The following is a 16,545-nucleotide window of genomic DNA, read 5'->3' on the forward strand; positions in this document are numbered from 1 at the left end:
ATTAATAACTGTTGTAACCACCAGATGGTTGAATGCAAGTATGCAAACATGCATGCACTGTGTTGTGCATGTGCCAGATGTCAGTTGTTGGGCTGTAGTTCCATGCCTGTTGCACATGGTCAGTCATTACAGGGATGGTTAAAGCTGTTTGTGGCTGATGCTGGAGTTGTCATCCAATGATGTCCCATATGTGCTCAAATGGAGACAGATCAGATCTGGTGATCGAGTAGGCCAAGGCAACATGTTGACACACTGCTGAGTTACAACAGAGTATGTGGGCAAGCATTATCTTGTAGGAAAACACCCCCTGTAATACTTTTCACAAATGGCAGCTCAACAAGTTGAATCACTATTTTGCAGTCAGGGTGTGTGGGATAATCACAACAGTGCTCCTGCTGTCATACAAAATCACACTCGCGACCCCAGCTCCAGATTTAAGTCCAATGTGTCTAGCAAGCAGGCATATTGGTTGCAAGCTCTCAATGGGTCTCCTCCTAATCAACACACAACCATCACTGGCATCAAGGCAGAACCAACTTTCATAAGTAAACACAAAAGACCTCCACCCTGCCCTCCAATCAGCTCTTGCTCGACACCACTGAAGTCGCAAACAGCGGTGGTTTTGAGTCGGGGGGGAATGCATGCTACAGGGCATCTGTCTCTGAGCTATGCTTGAAATAACTGGTTTGTAACAGTTCGTAGTGTCACTGTGGTGCCAACTGCTGCTCAAATTGCTCCTGCAGATGCAGTATGATGCACCAGAGCCACACGATGAATACCATTCTCATGACCACTGCTGCCAGCAACATTTACAGTGGCTACATTCCTACCAAGTCTTTCTGCAATATCACAGAAGGAACATCACTCTTTCACGGACCTATTACATGATCTCGTTCAAACTCAGTGAGGTGTTGATAATGGCATCTTTGTCACCTCAAAGGCATTCTTGAGTAACATCAACTCACCACACCCAATCTCATAGTAACTAATGCTCACAATCATTATGGAGTGTATTTAAAGCAAACCGGATTTGCATCTTCATAGTGGCGTTACTAGCATCACTAATGCAACTCGCATGGAATTTGAATAGAAATCATATTTCAGATGTAGAAACATGACTAACAACTTTTGTTTATATAGCAAAAGACTCCTTCTTGGAGTTGCAAACTTTTTCCCCATCAGTATATTTAACTATTTATTGCAATAAGCACGTGCAAACCCCCCCCCCCTCCCCACACACACACACACACACACACACACACACACACACAGAGAGAGAGAGAGAGAGAGAGAGAGAGAGAGAGAGAGAGAGAGAGAGAGAGTGGGGGGGGGGGGGGGGGGGGGGGGGGAGTTAATATTAATTTTGTTGATGGCTCAGTTTAAAAATAAATTTACAATTTGATTACTTCATCAAAGTTAAAACATTATGAGAAAGTTGAAATAATATATTTTATTTTTTAAGCATATATCAAAGTTTTTAGAGCATATTTACCAAATTTTTACTGCATTGATGCATGCATATATAAACACTTTAGGGCGCATATAAATCCTACCTTTCGTAATAATGCACAATGTATGGAATGTTGCACAACATTACATATTACTTACCAGTGACATTTTCTCCACTGGCTACCAGTCGTGGGGCATGTATAGAGTACATACTTTTAGTGGCTCTTGCTGGCTGCATTTCTCTCATTTTCTTTTAAATTTTATACTGCATGTTTTTTACTTTTTACAATATACCATTGCATTTTAGCTCAATACTTTCTGACTTTAAATTTCCTTTCTTACCATTTGGAGGCAATTACATTTTGTGTGAGCTTTGTGTTGTCACATCACAATTTCTCACTAGGTTTTGAACACTGTCTTTGCGCATTACTGATACGTGGTTTGACTCCATTTACACAGCCATTCCAATGTACAAACTACATGTATGTTGAAATTGTGACTGATCTTTCATTGGGGACATTGAGTGCTCATATGCAATATATTTTTTCAGAAGTGTAGCCTACAATTACCAACTCATATGAATAGATGATACATGGGACATCAGTGCTGACAGTTCCTTTTTCCATTTTGTTGTATGTTACTGTATGCCTCTTTTTCTTTGCTCCCAATTGGTGGGTGGATTGTGTAGGCATTGCTAGTCTGCTAACATCTTTGTTCAGATTCAGCAAGCTGCAGTTCTGTTGTTTCTAATTACCAATTGCATTGCATAGTAGTACTGTTAATTTTTGTAACATATTTAGCATTATATTTTCAATAAAGTCTCCTTCCTCATTACAATTTGTTTCTTCTGTAGTTCATATGTATAGGTGGTATGTGTGATAATAGTGGTGATTATGTACAAAGAAAATCATTTTTTCCATTTCGTGACACGTATTTGTGAACCATTTTGTGTGCCGATTTGGTAGGCAGTTAGTATGAGCACAGTATGTGCATTGAGAAAGTAGTAATTTCTGTTGTGCTCTATTAGCAAGCTGCAGACCTTTTGTTAATGAACAGTTACAGTGCACATTGGTACTGTACACTTTTTGTTGGCTAGTGAAAACCATACTTTTAATACACCCTCCTTCCTCTTTACTTTTCATTGATCTGTGGGCTATAACAGATGAAAGACAAATAATGCTGTTTATTTCTGATGACATTCATTCATTTTGTTTCATTTCATTGCCTGTAACTGAGCAGGTTATAGGTTCCTGTTTAGGGGACAGATTGCTTGAGCTGTGATGTATGTGCTTGAAGAGTGTTTTTTGTTCTGTTTCATTAAAGAGCTGCAGATTTTTTATTTTAATGACTAACTGTATTGTGCAATGATACTGTTTTGTAACATTTCAATTTTAGTTAACATTTTCATATAATATGTACACACAAGCATCTATGCTTTGGTATTTATTTGCACCAAATTCCACAGGAAAGAGAGTGTGTAACTAATTATAAAAAATATTTTTATTGAACTTAGGTGAACTGACATGTAGCAGTGACATACAACATGCCAGAATACACACCTGTCACTCGTTGCTGCCCAACAGTATAACCTGTTTCCTCAGAGTGCCAACATATACATTGCAATGGGTGTTCATTGTACTCAAAATGGTAAACTTATGACAAAGGTTATATGTATAATTATTGTGACTGTACCATCTCTACATGCAATGACACAATGTGTCTCATATACTTCATCCACTCAGGTCTGGTAACGTTGTCATATTTGCTTAAAATAATTTCTGAATCTGTATTTGAGTAGTTTGGAAATATTTGTAGGTCATGCTATCATCTTTATGCTTATTTTAGGTCTGATGATGTTCATCCTTGACCAACATCAATAACCTGATTGATAAACATTTGCTGTCTATGACTGGATTTACAATAAAAGAAAAAAAGTTTTGAATTGTATGCTTCCTCCATAGATTTTGTAATTTTTGGAGGAATCAATTTTTAATGTAATGAATGTTACAACTCTTAATCGCTGTTTACATTCATAAGAGAATCCAGGGAAACAGGAAGGTATGAAACTCCAGATGACACCGGTTCTGAAGTAGTTGCTCACCCCTGGCTCATCAGTCATATTTGAGGTAGTTGATTGGCAACTAGAATATAACATTCATTTCAGCAAAATGTATTCTTCTCAGTGTCACAATTTTCACAAATGTTAGCATTCAAGGCTATACAATAAGGACACGAATTCTTTCCCAAGTTGCCCTGCTCGTACAAAGATTGAATATACAAGTGTCTTACAGCAACAGGATGTGTTGCATGGATGCATATGACAGGTATCTAACATGATCCTTTCCTAAAAGGAACTGCAAGGTATGCACTTGTTAGCAAGAAAGGGATGGGGTGGACAGTGGTATCGAACAGGAAGAAACTGATTGCTAAATGATATTATGTTAGTAAGTATTACGTCTGCATCTCCTAATTATATGGAAAATGCTAGATATGTAAGCAGGCAATATCAGTCATCAGCTATGCTTTATTACTTTACTTATTGTGTCCTAACCAAACAGTAGCAACAAAATTTCAAAGCTCATGATCAAATAGTCTGAATGATGCCTCATATTAAAACATTAGTGGAGTGGAACACATTCTGTCCTAAAAAAACACCATGTTCCAAGTCATCCGATGATGAACTGTGGAACTCTGAAACCAATTCTGATTTCTGTGGCAAGAAAACACACAAACAAATAGATACAGTGTAACTTCAAAACATTATAATGGCAGGGGGAGGGGTTGGAGGTGGAGGCACTCATATGATAAAGATTATAAATCTTGAAGAAAAATAATAATGATATAATATTGTGGAAATTTAAACTACAGGTTAAAGCATGCATTAAACAAATTGAGTCTAATCAAGATGATTCATTGTGCAAAAACTAATATGGTAGTCTGGAAATGAGAGAAAAACATTCCCCTGTAATTTAAACATACTCATCAAGAAAAAAGAGAGATATAATCATAAATCACAAATGTAAGATATAAAATGTTAAAAAATACATAAAACTGAAAAACTAGCAGTATTACCTTCTTCTAAATCCCGCATGTAGCCTTTGGCAAGAATGACGTCTTTTGTAAGAGCTTTGCATGCTGGTTGATCTGAGTGTTCTGGGTATTTCACTTTAAATGCTTTTAAACACTTTGAAGCTTCGTTTATCCACTGTAGTTCATACAAGCACCTTGCAAGCCTGCAATATCACAATACAATGCAAAGTTTAATAAAAATATGAAAATGGTCACAACCAATTCTATTACGATATGTTTTTAAAAATGTATGAAAACTTAAAGAAAATCAAAGATGTAATATCACCTCACATTGGGAAACAATGGAGAAGGAAATCAATCATGTCCTTTCCAAGGTGGCTCATGAACAGATGAGAGAGAAATAGCACTGTTTTTATCCGATGACACTCATTCATTTCATTTCATTTCATTGCCTCTGACTATGAGTACATTGTAGGCTCCTTTTTAGGGGATGGATTGCATGGGCTGTGATGTATGTGCTCAAAGGAGTACCCTAAGTGAATAATCGATTACAAACACCTACTTCTGGTGGATATCATAATGCCGGCCTTCTGGAAGATTCCAAGATTCCAGTAAGTAATGGTTCACAGCAACTGGCGGGGAGTCTCCCATAACATCATGCACACTTGGGCCGATGCAGAAGTAGTAGTTCAGTCAGGGACTAGTGGCCAATGATGACAGTCGAGGAGTGACTTCAGTGATGGAACAGTTATGCTAATCCGAAGAAATGTCCACACGATTAAGATTTTGATGAGTTCAGTGGACAGATTAAGTAATTTCATAATTTTAAAAGACATTTTGCTAATGCATTGGCAAGGAATCTGAAGTCATAAGTGGAACTGAAATTTCTGAACACTATGTGTGTTGCCACAATTAATGGCACATGGGTGTTTCAACATTAATAAAGTGACCACTGATATTATCAGTTCTTGGAAGAAGTTATACTGTGTTTCTCTATGCCAGTTTAACCCTTCACGATGTACTTTCCAAGTTCAATTTTACATTGGAGCTAGACATAATGACTGCTGTGAATTTGCATCCGAGTCAGTCCAAAATTAACAAACTATATTTCCATTAAGAGACCTTTATCACTTCAAATATCATTAAATATAGATCCCTATAATCTTAGGAAACAGTGCAAAGGTTGGTTTCAGGCATACGGTAGAGTTCAACAACCGTCTACATATCTGGATATAATAGCCAACTATTAAATAACAAAGGGGGTGGTTAAAAAGGCAACCATCCTGGCATCTGAAACTGTTTTAGGAAAACCAAGGAAAACCTAAATCTGGATAGGTGTATGGGGATTTGAATCCCCATCCTTCCAAATGCAAGTCCAAAGTATTAAATATTGTGACATCTCATTCAGTAGGGCAGTTACACATAAGATCTTCAGTCGATGTTCATATGTCATATTAGTGATATTAACTGTTTGACGTAACCTGGTTGTTGGTAGTAGTATTGTGTAGACCCAAATGGATTCTATTTCGTAGCTAACCACCATTCGTTTAGTTTATTTGGTAAACAAGTAGATTTCTGCATAAACATATTTGTACTAAATTCCTCATCTAGTGTTCCTGAGTTCAATGATTTAATTAATTGAACTTGCAACTGCATAATGACCACCTTAAGGTTAAAAACCAGTTGCACTTTAATATGCCATAACGAATTGCAAACTGGAGGTGCAGCTCTCAAACGTCTCTCTGAGCATTCTGAAAATAATGTGTGCTATATTGAATTGTACTTTAAAATTTAGTATTTTATTCTAATTTCTTCACACACACACACACACACACACACACACACACACACACACACACACAAATGCAAAACATGGAATGTCTTCAAAAATTTCTTGCATGAATATAGTTACTATAAATTTGTGCTAGTATGAAATTTGTATATTTTAGCTACAGTTCTGAAGAGTGATTGACCTCACATCACCAACATGAGAATACATAACAGAAGGCACAATACATGGTGAGGCTCATTTAAATATCATCAGAAAAAAAAGACTAAGTGAAACTACAGGACTACATTATGAACAAAAAGAATGCCTCATTCAGTATCAGTTCATGAACAACACAATAAATTCACTGAGTAGTTTTAAGCAGCATATACCGCACAGAGTGCCCAACAAAGAGTATTGGAAGCACATCAAGTTTTATTGACTGATGCAAAAATAGTAGTTTCAATATGTACTTCTATGATTATAATATGACTCATACACTTATCAGTTCATCTGTGGCCGTAATTATGTAATTTAATTGTAAAATGACCTCATCGGCACCCTGTATTCATTTGTATTTAACATCACAGTTTGAATCAAAGGTCACACATATTCAGTAATAATGATTATTTTAGCTTTCAGAGCCACAAATGATATGCGCATGCAGGTTTTGCATAGAAATGCATGGCCTCATATTATAAAAATTAAGTTAAAATTCTATTTTACTTCTCAGAAGCTTTTGGTACAGTTTTGTAGCCTTTATTTTATAAGATGCGAAATATTGCCAAGAACCTCATATGCCTGCTGTGCTAGGGCATGTAGCAAACATTGTAATTCTGAAGCCCGTTTAAATTTATATGTACACAGTGTAGCAGAATGAACACCTTGATTTTTGAAAAGCCATACATATATACATACATCTGGAATATGCATGGTGCCCCCCCCCCTCCAAACTGCCCAAGTTCAACACTATTTCACAGATCATATGTAATGAAATGTACTTAAGACTGTGAAGAACAGTTTTTTATTTAAAAAATGTGAAAAAGGTCACTATGATGAATTAACATTATACAAATATGCATACAAAAAATTAATGTAATCTTCAGCACAAAAATATTATGTTCTTGTGTTCTAAATGTATACCTGTACTCAGATACTTCCACTTGCAGAATTCAAGAATGATTACCTTACTGCAGATGGAAGAACTGGATTTGCAGTTCGGTTCACTACTGAGGACTACAAATAATGTGATATTCTTGTTGTGTACAAATAAGACTTCGCAGAAAGGACTTGACAGCTCTTTTATTATTATTATTATTATTATTATTATTATTATTATTTCTGACATACCTTACTATCCAGTCTGGTTATGTTCCTCACATTCAATCCTTACATGCAGCAGGATCTTTGTTCAAGAATTTTTTAGCAATTCACTTTCTTAACGTCATTTCCCAGCTTTTAGAGTGGAAAGCTTGCTTTTGCAAAACATTTAATGGTTCTTTTTCCAAAATAAACTTTGTCCTATTTTCCTTTTTTTCTTTTAGCATTGCTTAAGTTTCTGATGTGACATTTTTTATCTTGAGAAGAAGCAGCATTTTCTTGCCAGAACACAGAACTTCTCCAATTTATATTTTTTCTCATCATATTTTTTCTTCCAATTATTTCAACAGTTACAAATTCTGCAGAACAGTGTTTTCAGTTCTGTGCCATATAAGCCCTGAGTAAGCAATGCTCAGATGTAACATATGTATTCATACCTGTGCAACTCACACATTTACAAATAACACCACAGATAACACCAAATCGATTTGAGCACATTTCTTTCTCTTATGGTGCCAGGTCCCACTGCCAAGTTGCCATATGAGTAAGGCAACTAAATAAGGTGACCAGACAGCCCATATTAAGTAGGACAGTCCCTAGTCCCTTTTTTCTTGTCTCTCCCTCTCCCTCTCTCTCTCTCACTCTCTCTCTCTCTCTCTCTCTCTCTCTCTCTCTCTCTCCCTCTCTCCCCCCCCCTCTCTCTCCCCCCCCCTCTCTCTCCCTCTCCCCCCCCTCTCTCTCTCCCTCTCCCCCCCCTCTCTCTCTCTTTCCCTCTCTCCCCCCCTTCTCTCTCTCTCTCTCTCCCTCTCTCCCTTTCTGTTTGTTTTTTGTTTTGTTTGTTTTTAAAGGTAGAATGGGATGCAAAAATATCCCTTGTTTGTGGCAATGACTTATAAGCATAAAATGCTGTTAACAATAGTACTCAAAATTTCAAAATGTCCTGTATTGCATCAGTTTGATGAATAGTTTAAAGATACCAACAACTGATAAAGAAAGGCAATTTTTATATTATGGGTCTACAATAATTATACACTCGATACCATGTGGAAACTTCACTTGGAACAGTACAGTTGCGGATGGCAACTGAACTGTGCCGGTATGTGCTATTAACTAACAAATCATAATTACTCATGTTTGATGTGAATGCCACCAACAATAATGACAACTTATTGATTGGCGACTCCATGGAGTTGTTTCAGTTATTGTGATCACTTCTCAGTTTTGGTTATTGATAACTTGATACCAGTGACTGGGTTTAATTTGTACAGCACTGAAAATGATCACTATGTGATCGAAAATAGATTCTGCTACCAATAAAACATCAATATTACAGCCAACGCTGACCTTCCTTTTAATTTTAATAATGAAAACTATAAACACACACACATGAGTGTGAGTTAAATGAAATTCATTACATTTATGAATTTGGTAGAGGTTAGTATTGTGCTCTGCATTTGTGAAATAATAAAATACAGTGAACTTCAAATACTGCAGACGATACTGGTCCATTCGATGAGTACGCGCACATTAAACAACATATATCACTGAAAATATTAGAAACATGGAAAGTGGAAAAAACATAACCCAGTGACTGTTGCACAGCCAAGTTTTTAAAATATTAGAATCCCTTCTTTGTTTACCTGAAACTAATGAACCCACAGAATGAGTGTTTTGTCATGTGAATGGTCTTGGACAAATGACAAGAACATTCCTTCAGTACAGACTTCAAATGCTATGTTGAGTGATAAGATGAACTTTATTCACACTTGTGCACATTTTTCAAACATCATATGTGGTAAAGCACTTACTGAAGAAGATCCATTCATCAGCAAAATATAAATGAGGAATGACTCTTGCACTAATAATTCTACAACATTATTGGCTTGGAGTGAATTCAGAGCTACTAAATATGTAAGTTACACATTATTTATTTATTTATTTATTATTTTCAAAACCTTCGTCTTTATGACTAAACAGTTTTATGTATCCCCTTTTGCCCTTGTTTCACTGAGAAAAATTTTAACTGTCACTTTACAACTGATGTGACACAAGAGCATAATTTATTAATTTACTGATACACTATTGGATTTATGCCAGTGATCTCTGATCCATGCAGAGGTACACTGTTTACTTGCAATTGTGTTACCAAAAATTGGTTAATTTGTTGATATTTACACCCATAAACTAAAGCTATTTAAAGCTATCAGTGGTACAATATTTCATTTAGATGTAATATCCTAAAAAATGGTATTCATTAGATACTTTCATATATAAGGCCAGAATTTGCATCTATGTCTTTATTGCAACTGTGAATTTTGTTTGTTCTCCAGCAATTACTCAGCAAGTTGGGTGTTTATTTAAATATTGTTTTTCTTAGTCAATTCAGTGACCATTTTCTGGCACCCAGAATATCAATATTTTATAAATAAATTACTTGAAGTCTGTTTATCAATCTTCTATATAATATTGACATCACTTAATTGAAAATAAATAGTGAAACCCAGTATATAAATTAAATAACAATGCTCGCTACAAGGACTTTGTCACAGAAATTATTTACTATAACAAATTATTCTGGAAACAATGTACATATCATAAACATTATGAATCAGAATATCACAACACTATCTCAATGTCTACACATTTATAAAAGGTAATTAAATGTAACTCTATTTCCACTTTGAGTTCTTGGCATAGTGTAACACCTACCAGACTTAATTACATACCTGAAATGTGCTTTAACATAATTTGGATCCAACTGAAGAGCAATATGGCAGTCTCGCATAGCAGCATACATGTCACCATCCCTAAAATACAATGAACTACTCATACAATGAATCTCTGAGCTGTCTTCAGATCTATATAAAATTAATACTGCAGGACAGTGATACAATAATAAGACCAGCAAACGTTTTTCAATTGTATAACAAATTTTCTGATCACCTCAGAGCATCATACCAATAAAAATAATATATAAGGCTGTCATATCTGGAACAGATAACAGCACTTCAACACACACAAAATTTAAAGCTAATTAGTAGCCAGTTACTTCTTTCTTGTTACATTTCTTATAAATGAAGTGGTAACTGATGAACAGATGACAACAGCAGTGAATTCAGTCAAATATATACACTGCTGTGATCAACTGGAAATTTTGACTTTTATTAGAATGGTATAAACTGTGGTAAGGATAAAATTTGCGTGTCACACTGAATAGATGCTTTCATCAGACACACGTCCTACCAAAACTCACCAACACGACATATATCCTATCAAAACCAACCAACACAGTCAATGAAACACAGCCCACATTAAATTAAAAAACAATTAGAAATAGGATATACAATGTTAGAAGAGCTGAAATCAAATATAATTTTTGCAGGAAACAGCATTTTATGATACTGGTTGCAAAAGAGGTCAAAACAAAAATACGAAAAAAAATATCTGAGGCACAAACTAACTGCATTTAATGAGTGAACACAGTAATGCAATGTCTCACTGCATGCCATTAAACAGACTAATCAAGTAATCAGTATATGAATACGTTTTCATTACAAAAAATTGTTCTATACTTTGGGGAGGCAATATAAGGCCAGCTACTCATCAAATCATGAAAACCAAACACAAGCTCCACAAGATTACGGTCTTATTAACTTGCTTACCATACCACACACTGGATATGGCCCTCCTCAAATACTGACTTAACACACATGTTGTTAATGCACAGGCATTGTTGTACTGGTTAATATCTATCCTATTTTTTTCGTGATGGACATTCTAACAAGAAGATTCCATCTCACTTCCCACCTCAGAATGATTCTGTCACCGTCGCTGTACATTTTGTGTTAGGATCATGAAGACAAGATAAGAGAAATTAGGGCTTCTATAGAGGAATACAGACTCATTTTTCACTTTGCTCCATTTGCAAATGAAACAGGAGAGGAAATGACTAGTATTGGTGCAAGATACCCTCACCATACACCATATAGTGGCTTGCGGAGTCTGAATGCAGATGCAGATATGCAATCCTAGTTACTCACAAATGCCCCAATATGTGTGTGTGTGTGTTTCTCATGGATTCCACTCTACATGGGCACATTTTCACCTCTATATGAGGCCTTTTCAACATTATCAAGTGGATAATGTTACATACTTTATTTTCTCCAATTCAGCGTGCTTCATGACCCCCTGTTCCAAGAAAACTGAAGACATGTGGAGAGGATTGACTCACTTTGTCAACAATATAATATTGCATGTATTCCATCCTACTGCAAAAGGTCAGCCAATCCTCTTCACATATGTTTTCAGTTTTCTTGGGGAAATGGTTCTTGAGACACAGAGAATCGGACAGAATAAAGCATGTAGTATTATCTACTTGATATTGTTGAAAAGGACTAATATAGATGTGAAGATGTGCTCATTTGGAAAGAAATCTCTGGGGATCAAACCAGTCTCTGAGTATTTATGTGGAACTAACACTGCATATGGGAAGTGGAATGAGATTGTGGATTTTCTTATCAGCATACCCACCAAAACTACTATCTACATGTGTTAATGATATCCTGTTTATATGCTGAGCTGAATCTTCCAAGTCAAGCCATTGTAATACATTCCATTATTATGACATATCCTACATCATTATCAGATAATGCCTGGATGAATAAATAATAATCATTTTAAAAGAATGCTGTTAGACAGCCAACATCTATGGTTTCCATTCATCTTTGTTAACCCAAGCACAAAAACTGATAACCTCTACTGTGGTATCCAAATCATTATGCAGTACAGAAACAATATTACAATACTTGGTACTGAGTTGTACACTGTGTGTGCTTCTTGATTGGTCAATCAAACATACAAAAATATTGTGGTGGAGGGGAGTGGGGAGGAGGGGCCAGGAGGGGAGTGGGAGGGAGAACCCAAAATATTAAGAAACAATTTTTTATCAGGTGAGAAAAGCAAAGAAAAATATATTCTGAAGGATTTGTTCAACTTGCTGAAGAAAGAAACAATTTACTGTTTGGCTTAGACAGAGGATATCATCAGTATTTTGTAACCATCTGAGGATTTCTGAGCTGGAAATAAAAGTGATTTCTTTGTGTCTCCAATATGCTCCCTGACCTCCTCCAGACCTGGGAATGACTTAAATTTTCTCAGTCACATTATTGTTAAGAGAGCTGACTGTGTCTTTTGAAAGACCATGTGACACATTTAGCCTTACAGGATGAGGTTACAATAGAACTGAATCGCTTCAAGGAGTTAAACGGTTCAAATGGCCTAACCTAAGGACATCACACACATCCATGCCCGATGCAGGATTCGAACATGCAACTATAGTGGTCACGCGGTTCCAGACTGTAGCGCCTAGAACTGCTCGGCCACCCCAGCCAGCTTTGAGGAGTAGAAAATGCTATCTTTATGAGGACTTAAAAAACACAGCAAATAATCAGTCAATCGTGGATTCATACCCCTTCTGGGTCCTGATGAATTATTTTCAAAATTGATGGTTGTTAGTATTCATATAAGATCAGTCTTTGAGAAGCATATTTTCAACTTCTGTTGAACAAAGCTTCCAAAGTCATTCTGGTATTAAATACTCATTTTGGGCTCTATTAACACAACAGGTCATCTCTTGGCATTGATAGTGCACCAGTAATTGTTCTGAGATTTAATCCCAACATTCCACAATGCATCAATTATCTGAATGATATTGTAGTGACAGGAAGAACTCCATGGCCAAGTTGGGCATTTTCTCTGCCCGAGGACTAGGATTTTGTGTTGTCCTCATCATTTCATCATCATGCATGAAAGTGGCTAGACTGGACTGTGTCAAAATTGGGACTTTGTACAGGCACTGATGACTGCACAGTTGAGTGCCCCACAAACCAAACATCACCACAGAAAGAACTCGTAAGGCGCATATGTCTCACGTCCAGCAAGTATTTTCAGTCTTTTTGAAAGCTGGGTTATAATGTACCTCATCAAAATGCTCATTTTTTAAGTGTTCTGTTAAGTACATAAAATATAATCATACCCTTGAAGGCCTTACACCATTGTCAGAGAATTTGGAAGCCATTTGCCATATTCCAATACCAAAGAATGTAAAGGACCTTTTTTATATGCAAGGTTACATACTATGCCCGATTCATTCAGTAGGTATAAGAGTTTCCCATTTCTACAAGATACGTCACAGATGTTAAGGATCCCCTCTTGGGACAGGTTTATCAGTTCGTACAAACCAGGTGGCTGCAGGCCCTTCCTTTGGCAGTCTCTTTAGAACTTCATTGTTTCTTTTCACAATGTCATGCCCTCCATCATTTTACAGGTGTCCTATTATTGAATCAAAATGACAGTCACTATCGAGCAGTGATTTCAGAGATTCTGCACTCTCATATACCATATTTATCCGATTATAAGACAAGGTTTTTCCCAGATTCATCATTTGGAAAATACAGCATCATCTTATATTCACAGAGTATGCAATTGCTGATGAGGTCAACATTTTTACATTCTTTAACAGATTAATATGGGGACACTCTTACATTAACAGATGAAGCTCTGGCTATAGAGGTTCATTCAATCCTGAAGGATAGGGCACAGCAAAGAATGCTTGAACTTAAATGTGCTTGAGATTTCCATACACGCTGAAGTGCTTGATAAAATGTCGACCTTGCTCGACCAGTCATGTGAAATTTGACTCAAGGCACTAGCGCGAGGGATACGTGAGATGCTATATATTAGCCACTATAAGAATCTCATGCTCTGCTTAAAAATTGATAGTTCTGTGTAACACTGGAAGAAATAACATTAAATTCTCTCAACTTACATACTTTTGTTGTATTTGAACAGGTCTCTAATGAAAGTTCTCATACATATGGATACCCATATACATACATTTATGTCCCTTTTTAAGTCAGCTTAACATACATGGCGAAGATCTTGATTCTGAACCCAAGTCAGTATTTTATTTGTTTACGAGAAACTGTAATGATTTTCCACTTGAGTTGTAAATGAGAAGTTTTGTCACTGTTCACATATTAGAATACTGTGGGAAAATGTTACCAGCATTTAATTAGCTTTGGAGAAAGTTGAGGACATTCAGATGAAATGAGAAAGAAAATTAATGTAGAATTAAATGTCTAACAATCTAAATAAATCACATTAAACTGATTGCAATTATTATCGGAAGAATAAATTACAGCGGAAAGACCTGTTTTGGAGATAGTATCAACAGACGTAACTACACCACAGGTTCAAGAGTTGGACTGAGTTGTGATTGCAGTCTTTTATTTACAGATTAGTTGCTGCTGTTATATATATAATTTGCAACCTGGAAGATATTACTGCCCAAGTTACTGCTCAAGAACACTACGGAATGTTGGATGGGGCACAGTGAAACAAGCTTGGCTGTGAGCGGGCAGAAATTACATCTTGTTGACCACCATGGGAATGTATAATGCATACTTTGGCTTTTTATGAACATCTATTATGTTTAAACTGCAGTTTGTCTGAATCCACTTGCATTTGGAATCGAACTGGCTTTAAAATTGAACAAATACTAAACAATAGTATACATTTCTGCAGGATACGCTTAAAGTCTAGGTTGGGGCCAGTGGCATACTTAGATATTTTGTGCAGCCATGTTGTCGACACTCACTGTGAGGTACGAGGGGAACAATTGGGAGTGTGTCAGCTGCTCGTTCCATAAGTGAAATTCACTGTTTTCAGGAGGAGGAGGGGTGAGGGGGAGGCTGTGTTCTCAGATCCCATTGGACTTGCAACCTCAGAAATTGCAACATATTCAGAAGAAACAACCAAATTTTTGTGACAATGATGATGACAAAAAATAGTGATACAACATGATACCACGAATGACTGTCTAAGTAAACAAAAAAAGGCAATGTAGATAAAAATTAGTGCAAACGGTTTCTTTTTGTTTATTTTATTTCTCTTCATATTATCAAAATGCAGACAATAAACAACTGGCATAAGATTAGAATAGGTGCATGTTAACTATTTAAGTAGAGAAAGTTTGCAATTTTGATTAATCAGAATATGTTAAAAAATAAATTTTTCTGAAGGAGCCTCTTAGAAAAAGGGAGCTCTTTTATATTCAGGGTTGTCTTATAATTGGGTAAATATGTTATTGTGACTACTTCATCAGTCCCAATGGGCCATTTTCAGAATGAAGAACTGGTCCAGCAACCTGTGTATTCACCATGGGTCAACCTGGATATTGCATTTGGGCCTCAACAATGCCAAGCTTGTCAGAACAGCAACTTGTACCATATTAGTTGTAACCTACACCAACCCAGTCACAAGTTTGGGTGCATGTGGACTTTGTAGGTCCATACCATGGGGTCATGTGGCTGATTTTAATAGAGGCTTATTCTCATTTCTCATACATCATCAAAATTCATTATCCACGACAGGAAATACCGTTATTGTCCTTGTCTCCATTTTTTCTACTGAAGTAGCCCCATCAACTCTGGATAGTGATAATGGACCCCAGTTTACTTCTGTTAGTTTTCAACAATTTTTCACCTGCATCAACCATATTAGTGCATTTTCTGTTCACACTGCCTCAACTGTCATGGCCAAATGTTCCCATTTAAAAAACAGATGGAAGAACTATAAACATCCAAGCCTATCAATTCAGCACTGCTTTTCTTTTTAACCTCTTACTACGTGATGCTGATCCACAATTGAGACCAGTAGAGCCCTTGTATGCACGCCCTCATCGATCCTCATTACATCCGTTGCAGCCTCCATTGGAAGAAGAAGAAATGACAATTTTAAGGTGGATGACCCCATCTGGGAGTGTATGATTCAACATATATCTGGCTGGGTATGGGGACCCCATAGCCAACGGACGCCACCAGCTGGTCCTGGTACCCACAACTCAAGGGATCCTTCACCAGCAAAGGAACCAGCTCCATTTGCGCCATCTGGGGGCAATGACACAATGGTCAAGGCAC

General features: G+C 36.6%; 1 protein-coding gene across 3 annotated transcripts in view; it reads right to left on the reverse strand.

Annotated features, from left to right (window-relative positions):
• Positions 1-16,545, reverse strand: part of LOC124554956 (WD and tetratricopeptide repeats protein 1-like) — a 202,316-nt gene that overhangs the window by 65,673 nt on the left and 120,098 nt on the right. For all 3 annotated transcript variants that reach the window (XM_047128661.1, XM_047128659.1, XM_047128660.1), the window contains exons 11-12: positions 10,294-10,374; positions 4,522-4,682 (exon numbers count right to left, since the gene is read on the reverse strand). In XM_047128661.1, coding sequence (XP_046984617.1) covers positions 4,522-4,682; positions 10,294-10,374 — 242 coding nt within the window. The remainder of the gene's footprint in view (positions 1-4,521; positions 4,683-10,293; positions 10,375-16,545) is intronic.

This window comes from Schistocerca americana, chromosome X (genome assembly GCF_021461395.2).
Source record: "Schistocerca americana isolate TAMUIC-IGC-003095 chromosome X, iqSchAmer2.1, whole genome shotgun sequence".
NCBI classification, from domain to species: domain Eukaryota; kingdom Metazoa; phylum Arthropoda; class Insecta; order Orthoptera; family Acrididae; genus Schistocerca; species Schistocerca americana.